Source organism: Bombus fervidus, chromosome 6 (genome assembly GCF_041682495.2).
Source record: "Bombus fervidus isolate BK054 chromosome 6, iyBomFerv1, whole genome shotgun sequence".
Lineage (NCBI taxonomy): Eukaryota > Metazoa > Arthropoda > Insecta > Hymenoptera > Apidae > Bombus > Bombus fervidus.
This window is the reverse complement of record NC_091522.1, coordinates 16,303,462-16,322,024: the sequence shown is the minus strand read 5'-3', so window position 1 is coordinate 16,322,024 and position 18,563 is coordinate 16,303,462. Positions and strand designations below refer to the sequence as shown.

General features: G+C 40.4%; 1 protein-coding gene across 2 annotated transcripts in view; it reads right to left on the bottom strand.

Annotated features, from left to right (window-relative positions):
* Window positions 1–42: 42 nt before the first annotated feature.
* The window catches only part of Sm (heterogeneous nuclear ribonucleoprotein L), a 154,029-nt gene continuing 135,508 nt past the window's right edge, over window positions 43–18,563 (bottom strand). For both annotated transcript variants that reach the window (XM_072005177.1, XM_072005178.1), the window contains exons 7-11: window positions 6,619–6,711; window positions 4,548–4,846; window positions 3,970–4,193; window positions 2,917–3,176; window positions 43–2,519 (exon numbers count right to left, since the gene is read on the bottom strand). In XM_072005177.1, coding sequence (XP_071861278.1) covers window positions 2,380–2,519; window positions 2,917–3,176; window positions 3,970–4,193; window positions 4,548–4,846; window positions 6,619–6,711 — 1,016 coding nt within the window. In that variant the 3' untranslated portion in view covers window positions 43–2,379. The remainder of the gene's footprint in view (window positions 2,520–2,916; window positions 3,177–3,969; window positions 4,194–4,547; window positions 4,847–6,618; window positions 6,712–18,563) is intronic.

Below are 18,563 nucleotides of genomic sequence, written 5' to 3'. Positions count from 1 at the left end.
CTTTCCATGTTTTTCTTTTTTCTTTTCATTTTTTCCACCCTATTTTCCGACCGATCTCCGGCGATACATGCAACCGGATATCGCGAGACCGAAGAATCCGAGATTCTGCGCGCGAAAAGCAAACGCTTTTTCACCGAACTTCGTTTCTTTCTCTTCTTTCTTCCTCTTTTTCCTCTCCCTCTCTATTCGAGCACAATTCCAAGCGTTGTAAATAAAATCTGAACAATGTGAAAACATAAATAGATATTCGTTCGAAGCGCATGTATGGATATCAATATATAATATAGATATATACACGTACAGAGTATATAAAACAACGACAGACAGAGCTATCAGTAATCGGAGAATAGCGAGACTTTCCCGTTTCTTATCCAGTTATTTAGTTGCTCAACTTTTTTTTCTTTTTCTTCCTCTCGTTCTTTGCTGTATAGCAAAAGATTCTCGCGAGTCGAATGCAACTGTTTTATTATTATTTATATCCGTTTGTTTGTCTCGTTCGTCGTGACGCAGTAGTGTCAGCTTTTTTCTTTCCCCTAGGCGGACCTACTCGTATGAACGATCGATCCAAATCCTTTGAACACTCTCAGATAACAGTATCCTGTGTGTAGTTTCTAATGGTCAATGAGGAACCTCCGATTTATTGGATCCCATGAGAAATGGTCAACGAGGAACACGGTGCACTCGGCTTCGAGATCGTGGAGGTGTCTTTTTCGTTACGCTTGCTTCTTTCGTTTCATTTTTCTTTTTCTTATTTTTTCTGGTTAAAATCTGCACGTAAAACTGATATATTGTAGTAGCTCGTACATGTGCCACAAATTCTGTTTCCTTTTTTCAGAACGGCACACGCGCTACGAAAACGAATAACGTGAAACGAATGACGTGAAACGTCATACACGCTGGATCAACGTAGAAGCGACTGTTGTGTTAATGGTCTGTCTGTTTCGCGTGAAACTGTCGATTTCTCACTTCTTGTTTGTCAATTTTTTCAAATCTTTTCTTCTTTTTTTTTCTTTTTTTTTTTTTTGTTTCGGATGTCTCTTCGAACAACGATAACGAGTAATAGTCGCGACTACAGGACAATTTCTCGACAGTTGCCCACGAAACTTATTGGTCTTGCTTCCCCAGCCCATGATATGTAATCCGTGGCCACCATGGCATACTCCTATTAGACGCAGGGTCTTGCTCATTCTCTCTATATATACAAGTTCAATTCTTCGCGATCCTAGCGTCTAACAGAAGGAAAGAAGCTTCCGCGAAAGCGACGAATCGAATCCTCTGCCGTATTTTTCCAATTGTTTCTTTCGTCCCAAAAAAGCAAAATCATATTCCTTGCTTCGTTTAGTTTATCAATAAATTTCAACGACGAGAGGATTCGTCTCGAATTAATACTGACACACACACACACACACACACACACACACACACACACACACACACACACTGGTAGCACACCGTGGAGAATCGGTGCTCAAACACCGTTCGGGATCTCCGCGCTACGGACTAAGCACGTATACCCGGACCTCGCCAAAGCAACGCAAGGAGAAAAGAAGAAACGAAAGAAGAATAGAGTGGAGTCGAAATAAAGTGCATAGAGAAAAGAAACAGAAGGAAACTATAGAGGAAACGAACAAAGAAAAAGATGTAAAGATTATACAGAGCATAGTGTGTAAATTGATCGAGAGGGGCAGAAAGCAACAGGCAAAAGAAAGATGAACATCGCTGCCTCTCGATGTTTCGCCTTTCTCGACATTTCCATTTATCCAGTTATGCGGACGATCCTCGATGACTTTCGTGCAGCCCACTCGTGCCACGCTCCACCCTGTCGACGACGATGATCCCGCCGACGCCGCGATCATCTTTTCCAGCGAGAAACCTTTTCGAGCCAGATTATCTTAGTTTGTTCTCCTCGATTCTCGAGGCCGAGTTCCGTCTCGCTGACCCTCGAACGGAACCGATTCTTCCAGTGACCAGCGTCTGATCTTTGCCAGGTGGTCACCACGCGACGAGTAGGAGAAGAAGAATTGTAGTAGCAGCAGCGCAGGAGAAGAATTTATAGGTGAACGAGGTTTCGTTATCGTGGTTGTTGTCTTGTATTGCTACCTCGTCCGGCGAGTAGGCCCGCTGCTCCTCTCATCCGTACGGCCAGAACGTAGGTAACGGAGGCGGTGGCGGCGGTGGCACGGTAGGATATAGAGTCGGGGTGGCGATCAGGACGCAGGTGGGCGGCAAGGGAGGCGGCACGGGCGGCGGTAAAACCGGGGATAGTGTAATCGCTGCGGCTGGGTGCAGGGCCGTGCCCGTCGGGGCACACAACGGGTGCAGGGCGAGAGAGGGACGCTGGCGCTGACGTTGACGCTGCTGGCCCTGGACCTCGCCGTTCTATTCCGAGTCCTGCTGCATTTTGACGTGGCCATTACCGGCGGAATTGCTCGACGTGCTGCCGCTGCTCGGCGGGAAACTCGTTGGTATGGTGCGCGACGACGAGAAGCACAATTTCATGATGTATGGGAATTTGCCATCTGAAAAACAAACAGTCGAATAGGAATCGATTAGTTTCTTTGTTCTCTTTAATTATATACTACGTATTGTTGTATATTATTTTATTTCGTAAAATTACCATATAGGCGAGAAAAACGAATATTAAGCGAACGCGTGGAATTCCTCTTTGCGGTTACAATGTTAAAGAATGGAATTTGAAAGAGAATTGCGAACGAAGCGTTACGTTAACGCGATATTCGATCTTAATTGGTTAATATTGGTCGAACAGCGGTTGGTGATTGATCGTTTTTATTAAATTTTACGCGCGATAGAATTGGTGTTTTGTAAAAGGGAATTTAACAGAGTTTCTTCTAAAGAGAATGGAATCTAAATGGAAAAAGCATGTTCTTTTTTAAAGGTGTTCGTGTATGTACTTACTGCTGTTTTCTAGTGCTGTATGATTGCATTCCATGATGGCAGCTACCGCGATTCCTACGCTGCTGAACTCGATAAGGCCGGACGACGATCGTTCTGATTTAAGGGGGAACAGTTTTACTGTCGTTGGAGCCTCGATACCGCGTTCCACGAACACACGATGCACGGTTTCCTCGGTTAAATCTGGGGGTGTGTTGAAAAAATGGACTATCTTCGACGGTGGTTGTATTCTATTCTTATTGGCCATTGCTGGATTTAGGAACCTGGAATCAAAAACAAAAAGAAAAACGCACGTTTGGTTATTAATTCAACGTTATGCTCGTTGCGATATTATATTTAACAAATTTACGAGTTTCATCAACTGCGATTAGAGCAGAGTAATTAAACATCTGTCGTACTTAAACATCGTTTGCCTGTTTATTACAATGAACGATTATTACCCATGGAAACGACAGTATCGTGTAACGCAATGGATCAGATGAATCGAAAGCAATTTCCACTAAATTCTAGTATTTTAAAACGGGATACTCGCAATTAATATCCCCAGCGGCAGTTTTACAATCAACGAAACGTGCTAGGCCCCGAAACACGTACATTTCAATATCAGCCGTCGCAATTAAGCTCTCATCGAATAAATATTAAACGTATCGGAGAAGAGGAGCTTCGAATCTGCGGAAGTAGGAGCGCCGTTAATTGCACTGCACCGCTGTTCCGTTCCATAGGAAACATGTTCGTCGCGCAAAATGCTCGTCCAATTCCTCTAACTGCTATAGAATCGAGAATCTCTCGTTAACGTTCATTCATCGTCGCGACAAGGCTCTAGATTGATTTGAATCGTGGTAGGTTCTTCAGAGAATCGATGACCACATTTGAGAAATATTTGCTCAACGGACAAACAAGTCTGCCTAGTGATTTTTGCTCGAATAAAAAAGATCGAGTAATCGTCGATTGAGAAAAATCGACGAAAAGATAACATCGAGAATAAGAGAACGGGAGATTGTGGAGAGAAGGAATATGGTTCAGAGTATTGCAGAAGATGCGATGGTTTAGCTGTACCTGTTATTCTTGCTTCCTGTGAAATCTTTGAAGCTCGCTGTCTTGTCAGGCAAAATGTAGGGGTTAGTGACGTCTGAAAGAAAAGCCTGCTTCGAGAAGCCAAGCTGCAGCCTTCCATCTGTACCGATCGTCACGTTGTTTAGATTTTGTAAACAACGTTCCACTGCTATGTTGTCGCCCATCTGGATCATGGCGCAGCCTTCTTTCGTCTTCAAGAACTTCACCTGTTACGAAATCACCAGAATATTTTTGTTCAAGCTTCTTCCACGGTCTGTATTTCTTGGATTTTACGATCTAAATCACCGTGTTTCAAAAAATTTACTCGTTCTACAGCTCTAAATATTCTACCAAAGACAATTTAACGTTAATACAAATTTTTCCCAAACAAGGAAGACGTTCCAATTCAAATCTAATCGTCTACGATACCGATGACCAAAGAATTTATTCTAATTGCTACCAATACGATACGAAGCATATTTCTCCGCTTGCAAACCCCAAAATCGTCCCTTCTTCGATCGCTATCAACGAACTTGAGCCGAAAAACATTATGGTGTGTTAACACGAAAGCCGGATCGTACCTTCGTTACATTTCCGTAGAGGCAGAACAAGTTGAACAGCTTGTCCGTGTTGACTTTATCCGGCTGAAGTCCGTAAACCATCATGACGGAACCTTGAGTGCTCGATGGCGGCGTCTGTCCCAAGGTGGGCACGTAACCGGGCCGAGGTGGCGTAGGATGTAGAGGTTCCCGACCGCTAAAATCACTCTTAATACCGTAACGCTCAACATAGGGCTCCGGATACGTTGCTGGTCCATTGAAATTCTCCTCGTAACGATCATGACCAGCACCCGGGGGGAAAGTTACCTGTGGCGTGGATCCTACGAACAAAAGCAGCGGGGGGGAAGAGGAGAGGATATTTGATTGTCCTTTGTTTCTGCACTGGATGATTTCATTTCGCGTGTATTATACGCGGTGTGTCGCGGCTCGTGTGCTCGCGCGTTCGCTCTCACGTGTTCCGTGTTCAACGGTACGCTAATTATGGAAATCGAGCGACTGTTGCGTCCCTATTAATCACGCGGCAAGAGGAAATATTAATCGTTCCCGTTGAATGCTCGTTTAACGCGTCGACGATCAAATGAACGAGGGAAACCGACCTTTTTACGCCGCGTTGCATCGCTTCGACTGTTTAAGCTGGTCTTCGCGGTGAGAATTTGGGACAATTTTGTTAGAATTAGGACATTCCATACGATCATAATTTAATCACCGGACTGTGGATGTTTATGCGTTTGTGGAGCTCGAAGTTGCGCAGCAAATACACAGAATGCATACGATATGCAAAAAGGTATAAAATATTGAAAGTATGGGAGAGAAAGGGACAAGAATACGTACGCGTGAGATTTTATTTTTTCATCTAAGAAGTTTCGGAATAGTTATACATACATGGAAAAGTCGGACGAATACGTCCGGTTCATCTCTTTCGTTGTGTTCGTAAAATTATAGATTTACATAAACATCTGCAGTCTAGTAATTACAAAATGTGTATTATTATAGAATACTGTAGAAATATGATTATATATACTGGTCAAAAGAATTGGAAAAAAGAAGAAAGAGAGTCGCTGTTATAAACAATCAAATAAAAACAAAGATAAACTCACATACTATTCGTATGATATTTTAATAAAAGCTGACTTTAATACGATCATTGAAGGAAGAACATAAAATCAAAATCCTCCACTTATTTTGAACAGTATGGTTCGACATCGAATTTCATATCACATTTACTCGAGGTTTCGCTCGAACATTTCGATTCGATTTTAAACATGATTCGATAGACGAGCAATGCGAGTAGGGTAGTCGATTTTCGCTGGTAGATTTAAAGCAATTGAACACGAGGCTCCTTCGTTATCGAAAGTTCTCGTATTGGCCGCCATTCTTCGAGCGAACTTCGCGATTCCTGAGAGTGGGTTTTGTTCGCGGTTATGATTCCTTTCGCTTGATCGCGACATAACTCGGCTACAATGACATCATCGATTTTCTGTCAAAATTCCTGCGGTCTCTGTCACGAATGGCGGTAATAATTTTCGCGAAAACCATAACGGAAACACGTCCATCTGTCATCGATGACACGAATTATGGTAATTTGCACCATTCAAGTGCATCGCACTCTCACATTTCGCTATAAAACAATCTACGCCAATGAGAAAGAACAAAAAAAAAAAAAAAAGGAAGCGACGAGTTTCGTTTCAAATTGCTTTTTATCTCGTTCCTGCATCGCTGTACTTTCGATTCGCGAAAAACACAATAAAAATCGCTACAAATGATGAAACTTTCAACGCGCTTCCGTCGACCTTGGGAAAAATAACCATTACGACACATTTTTCTGGCCTAATAATTCCGATAACGAACTATTCACGAATTGCTATTCGTTCCCTAGTAAAATGAAAATTACAGTTCGAAAAGTTCTGCCAGCATTACTACTATACCAATTATACGAAGTCAGCGTTTTCTCGCGCCACCGGATGAAAAAGTATCGAACGTAGCCGGCCTCGTTCGATGGCCCATCCGTTTTCTCAATTAGTTCGCTTAATTTGACTATCAAAGAGAGAAACGAAGAGAGGAGGCGTATAGGGGGGGGGTGAGATATACTTACCGTATGGTTGGGGCGCGGCGCCGTATCTGGGTTCCGCCAAAAGGGGAGCCGGCCTTCCATTTCCTGTCGCGTCGTTTTTGTGTGCGCTCGATCCTGTAACAAAAAAGAATTCTCAATTAGTTATACATACTCCTATTTTTTTACGACAGATAAAAAGCAAAACCTTTTCCTAATCGATCGAACCGGACGGTTAGATATAGCTCCGTTTATAAATGTTAGCACTGACCAAGGGTAGGACAAATGCGACATTAAAAATGGGACTTTGTGTCTGACGTTCTAAAGTACCAATTTTGAAAAAGATCGGTGTCTCTCACGCTCTCTACGATTTATAACGCTGCGACGATCGTAGTTAGTTGGCTTGATCGCGCTTACGTCTTAATAATATAAATATTAATTTGTAACGATTAAACTATTCGTTTATATTATCTGAGCTAACAATTTACAAAATTCAAGCCATTAGTTTATGTCATTTAAACAATTAATTTATAACCACTTAATATTAATTATTATTAATTTTTAATAGTTATGCCATTAACTAACAATAACGATACTACTAATTTATAACAAATATAACTCTGATTTAAAACAACTGTACCGTCAATTCGTACTAATTAAACTAGTCATCTGTTTCTTTTCATCTAATATTAACCAAGTCTTTGAAATCCTTCAAACGATATTTCATTCCTATTTCATATTATTTTTCAATTTTAAATTATAAATTTTTATTTTACTACTTCAAACGAAATCATTGCCGATACAATGTGTAGCTATCGAGTGACTATGGATAGAATCAAACCGTGTTCGTAGATTTGAGAAAGCAATTGCAATCAAATCAACGAGATTTAGTCATCCAACCTTGCGTGCTACCATCGATAAGTCGAATGGTTTGGTACTATTGGTGATGAGTTCGCTGTTCAAATATGACTATTTGCGTTCACGTACGAGTATAACTCCCACGAGTTTTATCGCACACTTCACTAAATAATAATTTTCAATATATTGCTATTGAAAGACATTTCAAAGGTATCTCTTTCTCTACCCTCGTGTATAAACCCGACAGAGCCATTTTTTAATTTAATTTTTGTCTTATTGAATTTCACTTCCTTGTCATAATTTATAGCATTGTCCAGTTTCGAAAACATAATTATTAATTCCTTTAATAAATTGCATATTAATTATAATTAATAATAATAAAATATAATACTGTGCCCGAGAAATAAGTGCATACTTTACGAATAGATAATACTAATTTGCACGTTATATTTCGATAATGTTATTTAATCTCGCGCGAATATATGTAGAGTGATATTAGAATCAGATATACTACAACTCTCAATACCTTCAAATGGAAAATTAAGAAATTTCGCTTAAGGTTTAAGAACCTTTTACGCGATCCATTCAATTCTTCCTCTCCAATTATGCGTTAAATTAAAGCAAACAAAATCTGTTATAACGTAGAATAGATATTTTATCGATAAATAGAATTACCAATTTACAATACATAATTGGATCCGAGCGTAGTCATCTCCCCGTGGTGGATCCTGGTAATTGGTATCGTTTTCCAAATATTAATATCTCGAGATACTATTGTACATATTAAAGAACTAATAGAATATTAATTTCAATGTTAGTAATAAATTACTATTCGTAATACTATTTGAGAAACGATATCAAGCTAACAATTACTTTAATATAGTTCACTCCAGATCATCCAAAATTCTTTTCGGAGTCGTTTGACTAACTAAATTGATTGGTACATCTCAGATTTATTTAATTAATTTCAATAATCTTCGCAATGATCCGTGTGATCGTTCTGCGAGAAAAATCGACGTTACGTGGCGTATGCTTACTTTTAAATTTATAAAAATTCGTGTAAACGTTTTCTTGGAGATGCATGACGATGATACATGATGGCTTCTAAGTTTTAGGTTTAAGTCTTACTTTCAACTCTGAGCTGAGACAAACAACGTTAGTAAATTGTTTGCATCCGTCGGGAACGTCGCGTCGTGCAACGTCATAGACTAAGTCTATTACGCGCGCTTTTGTACTTTGAAGGAAAGCTTGAAAGTTACTTCATCTAATTCTTTTAAATATTAAACTTCTAAATAGATTTAACAATGTGTTTAGAGTATCAGTTTCGTTTTAATTTAAAGTTTCTGATACGAAAGGCTACCAATAGGGCTGCGATATAATGTACCCTAAATTAGTATCTATCTTTAGTGTAGCTTTGCTGAGACGTAGGATAAGTTAATTTTGAGCCTGATAGTTTGGCAGTGAGGGACAGCGATCGTGCTTTAAATGTTTAAGTTGATCGGTTTGGTTTCTCAGAGGAACGATCAGTAATTTATTATATTATTCTAAGATTCTCGTAAATAATTTTCACAATTTGTCGTCATATCTCTTACATCGTTACGTTATACGAAACACAAAATTCTAGCCTCGACGATTTGGATCGACAACGATGTTCCGTACAAAACCAGCAGGTGTTCTTATAATTGCGAGATGGTCTGTACGTCTCCATTTCTTTCTTTATTTTTTTGTTTTATTCTCAAAGGATAGTGTCGCGCAACAATTGGAAAATTCATTTATTCGAGACATCGAGGATTCCCTGGTGCATCGGTGCGATCTGATTCTCCAGCGAAATTGCACGAAATTGAATCTACGGTCGAGTCTCCTCGACCGGAACGCGGCATCGAATGAATCTTGAATAAGTTATCGAAGCTAACAGACAGACGACCCGTTTCTACGTAACGCGCCTCGGGTTAATCAATTTCCTCGGCGATTCCCTTTTGGAGATGTCAGGTCGTCAGAAATTCGCGAAACAAGAAACTAGTTGTGTAATACTGAAATCTGCCACTGTCAACTTCAGTTCCCAAGAACTCGTTGCGACCGGTTTCAAATTGGATAGTCAAAGATCCTGGAGATCCTCTCGCAGTCCCAGAGACAGGCAAGATTTTGACAGTTCCAGGGCGGCTTCTAGCAGAATTCGAACGTTACAGGAACAACAGTGGTCTTCGGGGATTAGGAAGAATCCATGGTCGCGAAGGATCAGAATGAAACTCTGATTCCTGAAGGTTAACTTTACCAAAAATTGCAAGAAACTCGTGGTCCACTGAGGTTTAAAGGGAATTGTAGTCCCCGAGGACAAAGTTGCAACGGTGGTTTCTGCTGGTTAGAATGTCCCCAAAGGATTTCAATTTCCTTCATCGTGACGGAGAACGTGCTCCGTTAAATCTCAAATATCTCGTCGCAGAGAAACCCTTCGATCGGTTAAAATCGCAGACCGATATAAAAAACGAAGAGACTGCAAATCATAGTAATATGAACCTAATACTACAAAGATTCGTATTACACTCGTGCGATTAGATTCATTCGTGTTAAAAACATATCGAGAAATAACAGTTCCACTGCTCGTAGAAAAATCAATTATTAATAAGTTGTCGTTTATCTTCTTTATTCAGAGTTTCTAAGATTCTGAACAAATAAACATCAACGCTAGAATCACCAATTTTTAACATACACCTAAATACATTTTCACAATTAATTAGCATCGAAGATTAAATATTTACAATCATATTTCTGTTTCGTTAAAAGCAAAGATTAATATTACCACAGATACTTGTGTATTTATAGCCATTACGTCTGGTCCGGAAGTGCTAACGTTAAAAAGGTTACAAATATTCTCACAATTTCTTTCGTTCTCCAAAATGCCGCCATTTCCGGACTCTGCCCAAGGGTAGAGCCCTCGCACGTGAACTTGTCGTTTGTTTTCCCTCGAACCGTTGTCATCTGTCGTCTCGGGATACGATCTCACGGCCTCTTCGCCGAAACCAAGCGTATACAATTGGTCGGTCTATATTAAACCGCATTACGTGCACAGTTTGGACACGTGGGTGTGAGACGGGACAGCAGTGGCGATATACACGGTAGCTGTATCGAGGGGATAGCAACGGCAGTCTGCCGTAACTTATATTGATTTCGAATATTCGATATCGTGTGCCGACACTCGACGCACCGATGCGCGCCCCGTCGAGGACGATGCATCTTCATTCGGAAAAGAGACCCTCCACCGCGAGGCGTTCTGTCGCACAAATTTCACTGCTCCCCGGATGGAAAGAAGCTTCCGGTCGTTAAACCGCCATCGCACCCCGTGTTTACTTTCAATTTTTTCTCCTCCTCTATGATTTTTTCTTCCACTATGTGAATTTGAATTTGATGTTTCGTTGACATCCGGTTCTATCGGTGACGAGATGACACGAATGTTGAAATAAATGTCGTTTCTATTCTACGATATTACGCATCTATGCATTGAAGTAAGACGAGTCGGCGAATAATTGCTGTTTGCTTTGTTCATATTTTTCTGTGAGTAAATTTGATTGAGATCTAACGAGTAAAATAAAATTTGAATAAGAATAGAATGAAATGATTTTTATAATAATAATGATAGTAATTATAATACTAGTTTGTAGATAAATAAGGGAACGATATATTAGGAAGAAGAGAAGTATCTATGTACAACAGTAAAGGAATAAAGCGTGGAGGAGGAACGGTTTGCTGTTGAATCAAAGTCACTTGACTGGCTGCTTGAAGACATCTATCTTATGTACTTGCAGATGCCAAGTAGGCATCTAGAAGATCACTGTATGGTTTATAACGTAGTTACTTATAGCGTTAACCTACCGCAGCAGACGTTTTAGTGGAATTTATGCTCGGATATACTTTTCTTCGTAATTTTCTTTTCTCGCGAGATTTATATTTTTCACGCGTGTATCGTCTGCAAAACTAAAGTCTTCGTAATCCTACGTTACGATTACCCCACATTTCCACCATTTACATAGAACGCTACAGACAAAATTTAAGGAACCATACACATTGCACGTGTATCCTTCACCACCGGGAGGATTTAACTCACGTTCACCCCCAACCAAGATCTTTGCAAACTCCAAGTAGCAAGCACAGTGAATAAGCGTTCATAAATTCTGTTCCCGATAAATTCGGTCACGATAAATTACATAGCTGGTCGAGGAATTACACAACTAAGCAGTCCGATTATCAACTCGAGAAAACAAACTATTACCTGCTGAGCAAATAATCGGTCGGTGACGTCAGTTTCAGGCTATTTCGAACGTTGCTCGTCTACACCGGAAGTGGTGAACGAGGATAGAAGATCGCGGAGGGTATTGATATTTAGTAACATTAATAGGAAATCTACGTTAATGTTATTCGATCGGTAGACGAATTCGTAATTTTTCATAGAAAGTGTAAAAATAAAAATTTGCTTGTAAATAAACGATTCGATCCGATGTTTCGTACTGATCGCCTTCGTTCGTTAATGAAATTCTATACACTGATCGTTCATAGTTTTAGATCAACATCGATGGATATACTTTGATCTATAATTTTTATAGATCACGCTCGTCCATCTACATTTTACGAATCTCTGCGAGGAAACTTTCTATCGTCGGTTGTTACGGATAGAGATTCTCTTCTTCATCTCCTGCATCAGAACTCATCTTCCGAACGATCGACTTTCCCGATTTAAGGATGTTATTACCTGCTGGCCCCGGCGTACGTTACATGAATTCCGCGTGGCGCGATGGCGTATCGATTTGTCCTTTCCGCCGAGAAGTTTCAGGAACGCGTCATGGTTACCGACGATAATTTTCGAGAGTCCATGAAAGTCGTCACGCGTGCAGTTGTCACTCCGAAGCTCGAATAAATCGACGCGTACGACCGATAAAAAAAAAAAAAGGAAGAAGAAGAAAGGAAAAGAAATGAGAAAGGAGAAAAGGAAAGGAAAAGAACTGAAGATACATGTTTTGGATAATTTACGAGTTTCGAGAGTTAAGTTCATTAATGACGAACAGGTGACGTCTTAACCTTATTTGCACGTCGGCTGCTCGACGGAGGATTGAAAATAGAGTGAAGTTACTCGACGAAGTTCGAGTGATCCGACAACTTTGATGGATGATTTTATGAAACCCGAGAGTGTTGTACAACTTTTAAAACCGATCGTTACGTAAGTAATATAGGGATTATCCGTAGATAAGTTGCGATACTCTTTAGATCAAACATGAGAATGTTGAGTTTTTAGAATATTCATTAAATATTTCTCAACAAAGAAAGCATTTCATTAGAAAATTCGATATTACTTTTTCCATCAAAACGGATATTTTCTTGGATGACACGTCGTAGATAAAGGGAGGAATTTCGTGAAAATGTCGGCTGCTGAAATTCTACGTCAGAGAGGCAGGCATATTTTAATAACGGAGCTACAGAAACATCGGGGGAAAATTTAGGCGAGCTCCGGCTACGGTACATTCGGGTCATGTAGAGGCCCTTACAAGTCCATGAAACTCGATATTGGCACTTGTAGGTCTCGCAGAGGGCCTTGAAGATTGCGATTTTGGATATCGTGTTCGGCGGACAAACGTTCCCGCTATTGCCTCGATCGACGAGCCACCCTTTCGCGTTCTCTCTTCAATTACGTTCGTGTTATCGTTGCACTAGATTTTTAAATGTGCTTTCAAACGTTTCAGCTTTCTCGCGTTACTCATTCCACGCAAAACATGTACCAAATACCACAGACCTTAACTTATTATTATATCGTACACGTATTCCGAAAGTGTCGCGATACAAAATAAGTCAATTTATATTGAGAAAACATAAAAAGTATCAAGGGGCGATGCGAGAAGTTGAGACTGGAAAATTTCGAAAATAATATTTGACTATGGTTTTCTACAGTCTATCCTTGTCGTCGACGTTATATGTTTAGCAAATAATTGTTTTGTGCTTGCCAATAGTTTTTCGCTCTTCCTAAAAAATTTATCAGAGTTGCACGACACTTTGAACATACATGCGCGATGTAATAATTATTTTACGAGTTTAGTGTTTGATACCGAAAATTAACCCGTTACAAATTGGTTAATTTTGTTTAATTGTTTCGCTAAGAGGTCTCGAGACAAAGGAGTTGTCAGGGAGCACGACATCGATCTACATAAACGTCACTGCTCCACGTGATTCTAGCATCCACCATGAGACTAACGATCCATTACTCTCCATAACGTGGCTTGAAACTTTATAAATTGCCCTACGCAGGCCCTTCGGAGACCATTAAAATCGGATATTGGAACCGATGGCTCCTCAGGTAGGTTAACGAAATTCTGGCATACGCCGGCGACGACTACGTTACTCTAGGGGTTTAATGGGAAACGCTGGACCAGAAAAATCGATTGCTTTTTTCAACCGACTAAAAAGGTCTGCATGCGATACTATTAGGTAACCTGATTCACGTGCTACATTGACTTTAACGACTGTAGCTTTTAGCAAACAGTTTTCCTACTACCGAGTATAAAAGCTTCGATTCGAAGTGTCAATAATGGACGAAGATAGGAACATTTTTAAACAAACAAAAATTTTTAATGAAAAATTTCAATGTCCATATATGTTGGCAGAAAGATAAAAGTCTCGGACGATTCAAAAAATGAATAAATAATTGTATTATTAGATGTTTCGATATCTCGATCTTAAATTGATAGTTCAAGGAACGAATAAAATACATTTTGCATAAATATATATGTATTACTGTATGTAAAGGAATAATCTGTAAACGACAAGAAATTCGATGTCAAGGGGCTAATAATAAAAAAAAAAAGAAAGGAAAAAAGAGTTTCGTACAAAGTGCCGACAAAAACCTACCCTTAATTGTATCTGATCGGTTCTCTGGAAAAACTCTCACGAACTGGGTCGCGAGTGTTTTTTTTTTTTTCGACGGAACAACGCTGGGGGTGGATCTCCTTTATAGGCGCGGCCCGCAGCGAATTTTCTAGTTTGGAAATTTTCAATCAACAAGGAAACAAAAACGTGGCTATATGTCGACGAGAATGGCTACGGCCGGGCGCGTAGAAACGTTTCCGCGGCTTTTTTAGCGAAACGGCAATTACAATTCGGTTGCGTACGTCGAGGGGTTGTGTCGCGCAATAACCTCTCGATACAAGCATCCTGTCGTCATCCCTTTGTTTCTTTTCGAAGTAGAGTCACGAGTGCTTCTCTTCCCACAGTTTCACCAGGCAACACCAACCAACCGCGGTTCTCTGTATCGACCTACAGCGTCGCCACGCAGACTGCCATCGTGCACCCCATAAAATAACCCCGTCGTAGGAACACACCGACCACATGGATGGCTGTTAGCTCGCCGCCGGAACCGTGAACGCTTGCTATAAGTGGATTGGATGATCGTCGGTGATCGACCGCTAATTACGTTGATGATGGTTTTGGTTAGTTACTTCTGCGTGTGTTGATATTTTACCAGAGTAGTACATGGGGTGGAAAGTATATTATGTCTTCGTAATATTTCTGTTGGAAAGCATTTAGAAGTTGTTCTAGGTCGAATTGTTTTAACGACGATTCTGTGCCTCGATTAATCCATTCGAAGTCGATGACATGCCAGGTATATCCTATTTTTCCTACATAGATTTCCCTATTTTCCAACATTACTACATGGAAATATCACAGTAGTATAAATGAAAATTTGAAGAATTTGAATTTAGTCACGTTCGTATTTCGATTCTTACATTTCTCGTAATAATAAACGTGGAATAGTATTTTACTATAAAAATAATCATGAATTAACTCGCACCATTTATCTTAATGTTTGACGTTGAAAGGATTAATAAATTCTCTGTTGATAGAATACGACTACTCCATAGCTGGTCCAGCTATGGAATACATTTTCTTTCGTCAAAGATATCTTTATTTCAAGCAAGAAGTAGTGTTTCTTTCAACGCACTGTCCATTGTTTTCTTCGTCTTTTCGAATCACCTGGTCGCGATACGTAGATAAAACAGCAACAGTAAAATCTATCGTTTTAGCCAGACGACCAAAGCAACGCAACGTATGCGTCAATAGCAGCCAAGGTTCCAAGTAGTTATTAAAATATTTAGCGTAAAATCGGCAATTCCATCGAGTGATACGTTTCTATAGTATTTTGTCCCCTCGCTTGATGCTCCGTTTAATCGTGAAAATCACAACGCGTGCCCTTCTCGTCGTATTAATTTATTTTCCACGAGGCAAATATTGTTACGCGGTATTTGACATTTCGATCAGCGATCGCGGAAATTAGATTACCAAACGTGATCTGGTAAATTGTTAATATTTCGTTTCGCCGTCGAAACCATTTGCCCGTGTTTATCGTGAAAACAATTTACGCGATCATTTGCGACCAGATGTTTTACGCAATCCTCGTTGAGAATCGCGAGCAGAGGATGAAAATGAAGCTTGAAACAAGTTCGAGTGCCACCAGCCGCTTCGTGTCTCTCTAATAAACATGCTACGCGGCAACTATGATAAAAGTTTACGATTACGCAACTTCGCAAGTGAATTATCGTCCCTCCAATAGAGTTCTGAGTTATCGCGAGTAAAATTAGGGTCGTTGCTTAATAGAGGCGCATCGTGGAATTTAATATGTTCACAGTCGCACGTCTGTTGCTCGACCGAGTTATCAATGTTGAATCTAACGGCTGTGTCCTCGCAACGACAGAGCTTTCACGACTTTCGCGGAACGATTGTGATAATCGTAAAGCAACTCTTCTCGTCAGGGGTTTTTCAGGCCAACCGCTTCGCAGTTTTCTGTTGCCAGCTAGAGAGAAAAGAGGAGCAACAGGTTCGAATGGGAGAAACAAAATTTCTAGTCCTAGAGCGGTGCTTCACAGGGAATGCTTAATTCCGACATCGTTTAATGGAATATAAGAGCGTGTTCTTCGCTGAACGAAATCTCTAAAGGATACTGTTCCATAATTTTAATGAATATACATCTCCTAACGGTAGAATTATCATTTACAATGAAATATATTCTGCCATGAAGAATTTCGACAACATTTAGAGGAATATAAGAACGTGTTCTTAATATACTGTACAAGGATTTTTTCCATAATTTTAGCGAATAGATATATTCCTTATCTATGGAATTTCCATCTATAACGAAATATCTTCGCTCGGTTATCCCTTAAAAAACTTTTATATTCACGGAATATTAGAAGCTAACGAAGAGAAATCAATTTCTATTAGTTTGCTTTCAGCGTTCGTAATTTTTAGTACGTTATAATGTATTTTTAAGAAGCACGAAACAACATATAAGAGAGGTAATGGGTATCTCTAAATAAAAAAAAATTATTACGTTCAAATGATAAGTTGCCTCGTCTTCTCCGGTTAGTAGGTCAGTAACGATTCTATCGCAAATAAAACATCCTGGTATCGTAAAAGAAAAAAGATAAGATAAGAGAAAGGAGTAAGAGCGCAGGGTAATATCCCATTTCATCGTGGCAAGGATCATTATCGCGGCAAGTTAAAGGCAGAAACGCGAAAGTCGTAAGCGTAATGAAACCGAAATCAACTCGAAAAAGGGTCCGTGAACGATGACACGAAATGCCAGTAGGATGCAGTTGAAGAAAGGTGAAAGGTTGAGCGATAAAATCCGCCGCTTTATCGTAGCTTCGTTGGACGATACACGCCTCCGATATTAAACGCGTACTAGGAACGAATTCACTTTACACGATGAAATTGACAAACGAGGAACGTACACGCTCTTGTTTCGCGATGATATTAAAACGATATCGAAAAATACCTGGCATTTATCGTTTCGTACGTCAACGAGCAAGTAATTAGAAATGCAATACGCCGTTTCGAATAGTCATTTACGCAATACGACCAATAGTGACGTAGTCACCGTTAATTAATAACATCACGTGCGTACGTACGTATATGCGTGTGTATCGTACACATACTACTTTACCGCGTATCCATCCTCTCTCTGTTTCATTTACCGAAGTATTTCTACTTACGACGTTCGTGCTTTGACAAATTACTGGATGCTCGCTGACATTCCAATCGTAGTAACATTACGACGACGCGCAGTACGATGGTATTTCCATTTGCAGGCTGTAATTCTCGATTTTTCGATTGATAAAGAGAGAAAAGGAAATAAAGTCGATAGAAAACAAAAACGTCGGTTGTACAATCAATCTACTTCGAAGTAAAATATACTTCGAGGAAGCTTTGTGTTCAGGCATCGGAAATAATCTCGACGATCGTCGCTGGATCGTCGTCGAGGCGCATGGAAAAAAATGTTGCAATTCCGGAAGGACCTTTGAAAAAGCTCGAGATTACGAGTCGAACTTTCTTAATCCCGAGTTTTTAATCTCCTCTGTCGCGCTGGCCATCGCTCTAGCAAACAACCTGATGGCGCACCATCGATCACCGTGTTTCCGATAACACAGCCGACGGTAAAAAACGGTGATCAGTTCTGGCGATGCTTATCGAACGACTGTATGCAACACAGAGTGACTCTAGCCTTTCATTTTTCTGTTAAATATCGATCGCGAAACATTCCTGTCGAGACATGTTGGGCCTCGGAACATCGCGTTTCCACGTGAGCCATACGCGCGTACAGAGCCCAGTTCCGTAACTTTTTCCTTCCCATCGAACACGTTGCGCCATTGCTCGCATGATCGAGCTTCTTGAATCGGCGGCAAAGGGGCAAAAATCGGGTGGTATACGATGCATAGAAGTTTCTCGCGTGATTAATTCTTCGGAGTCGATGCGAATCGGTTTGAAAAAATCCTGCGAACTCGAATCCCCGATATACCGATAAATCCGAGAGAAACACTTTCTCGTTTAATCCTGCGGTAACGTGCTCTAAAATCCACGTGGTCAACTTTCCACGAACGACTTCAAAACGGTCTAGTCCGAACTGCTTTCCCGTGTCTGTGGTAACGTACGCCCGTATTCTCGCGGTCAGCACCGACTCAGGTTGGAGCAAGTCGACTCACCTTTCGTCCAAGTCCGCGAATAACAGCACAGTGACTTTTAACGAAATAGTAGGCTCGCGTGAAAACGAAGGAAACCGTTTCAGACGATATTTAAGTACCTAGATTTGCGTTGATAGCGCT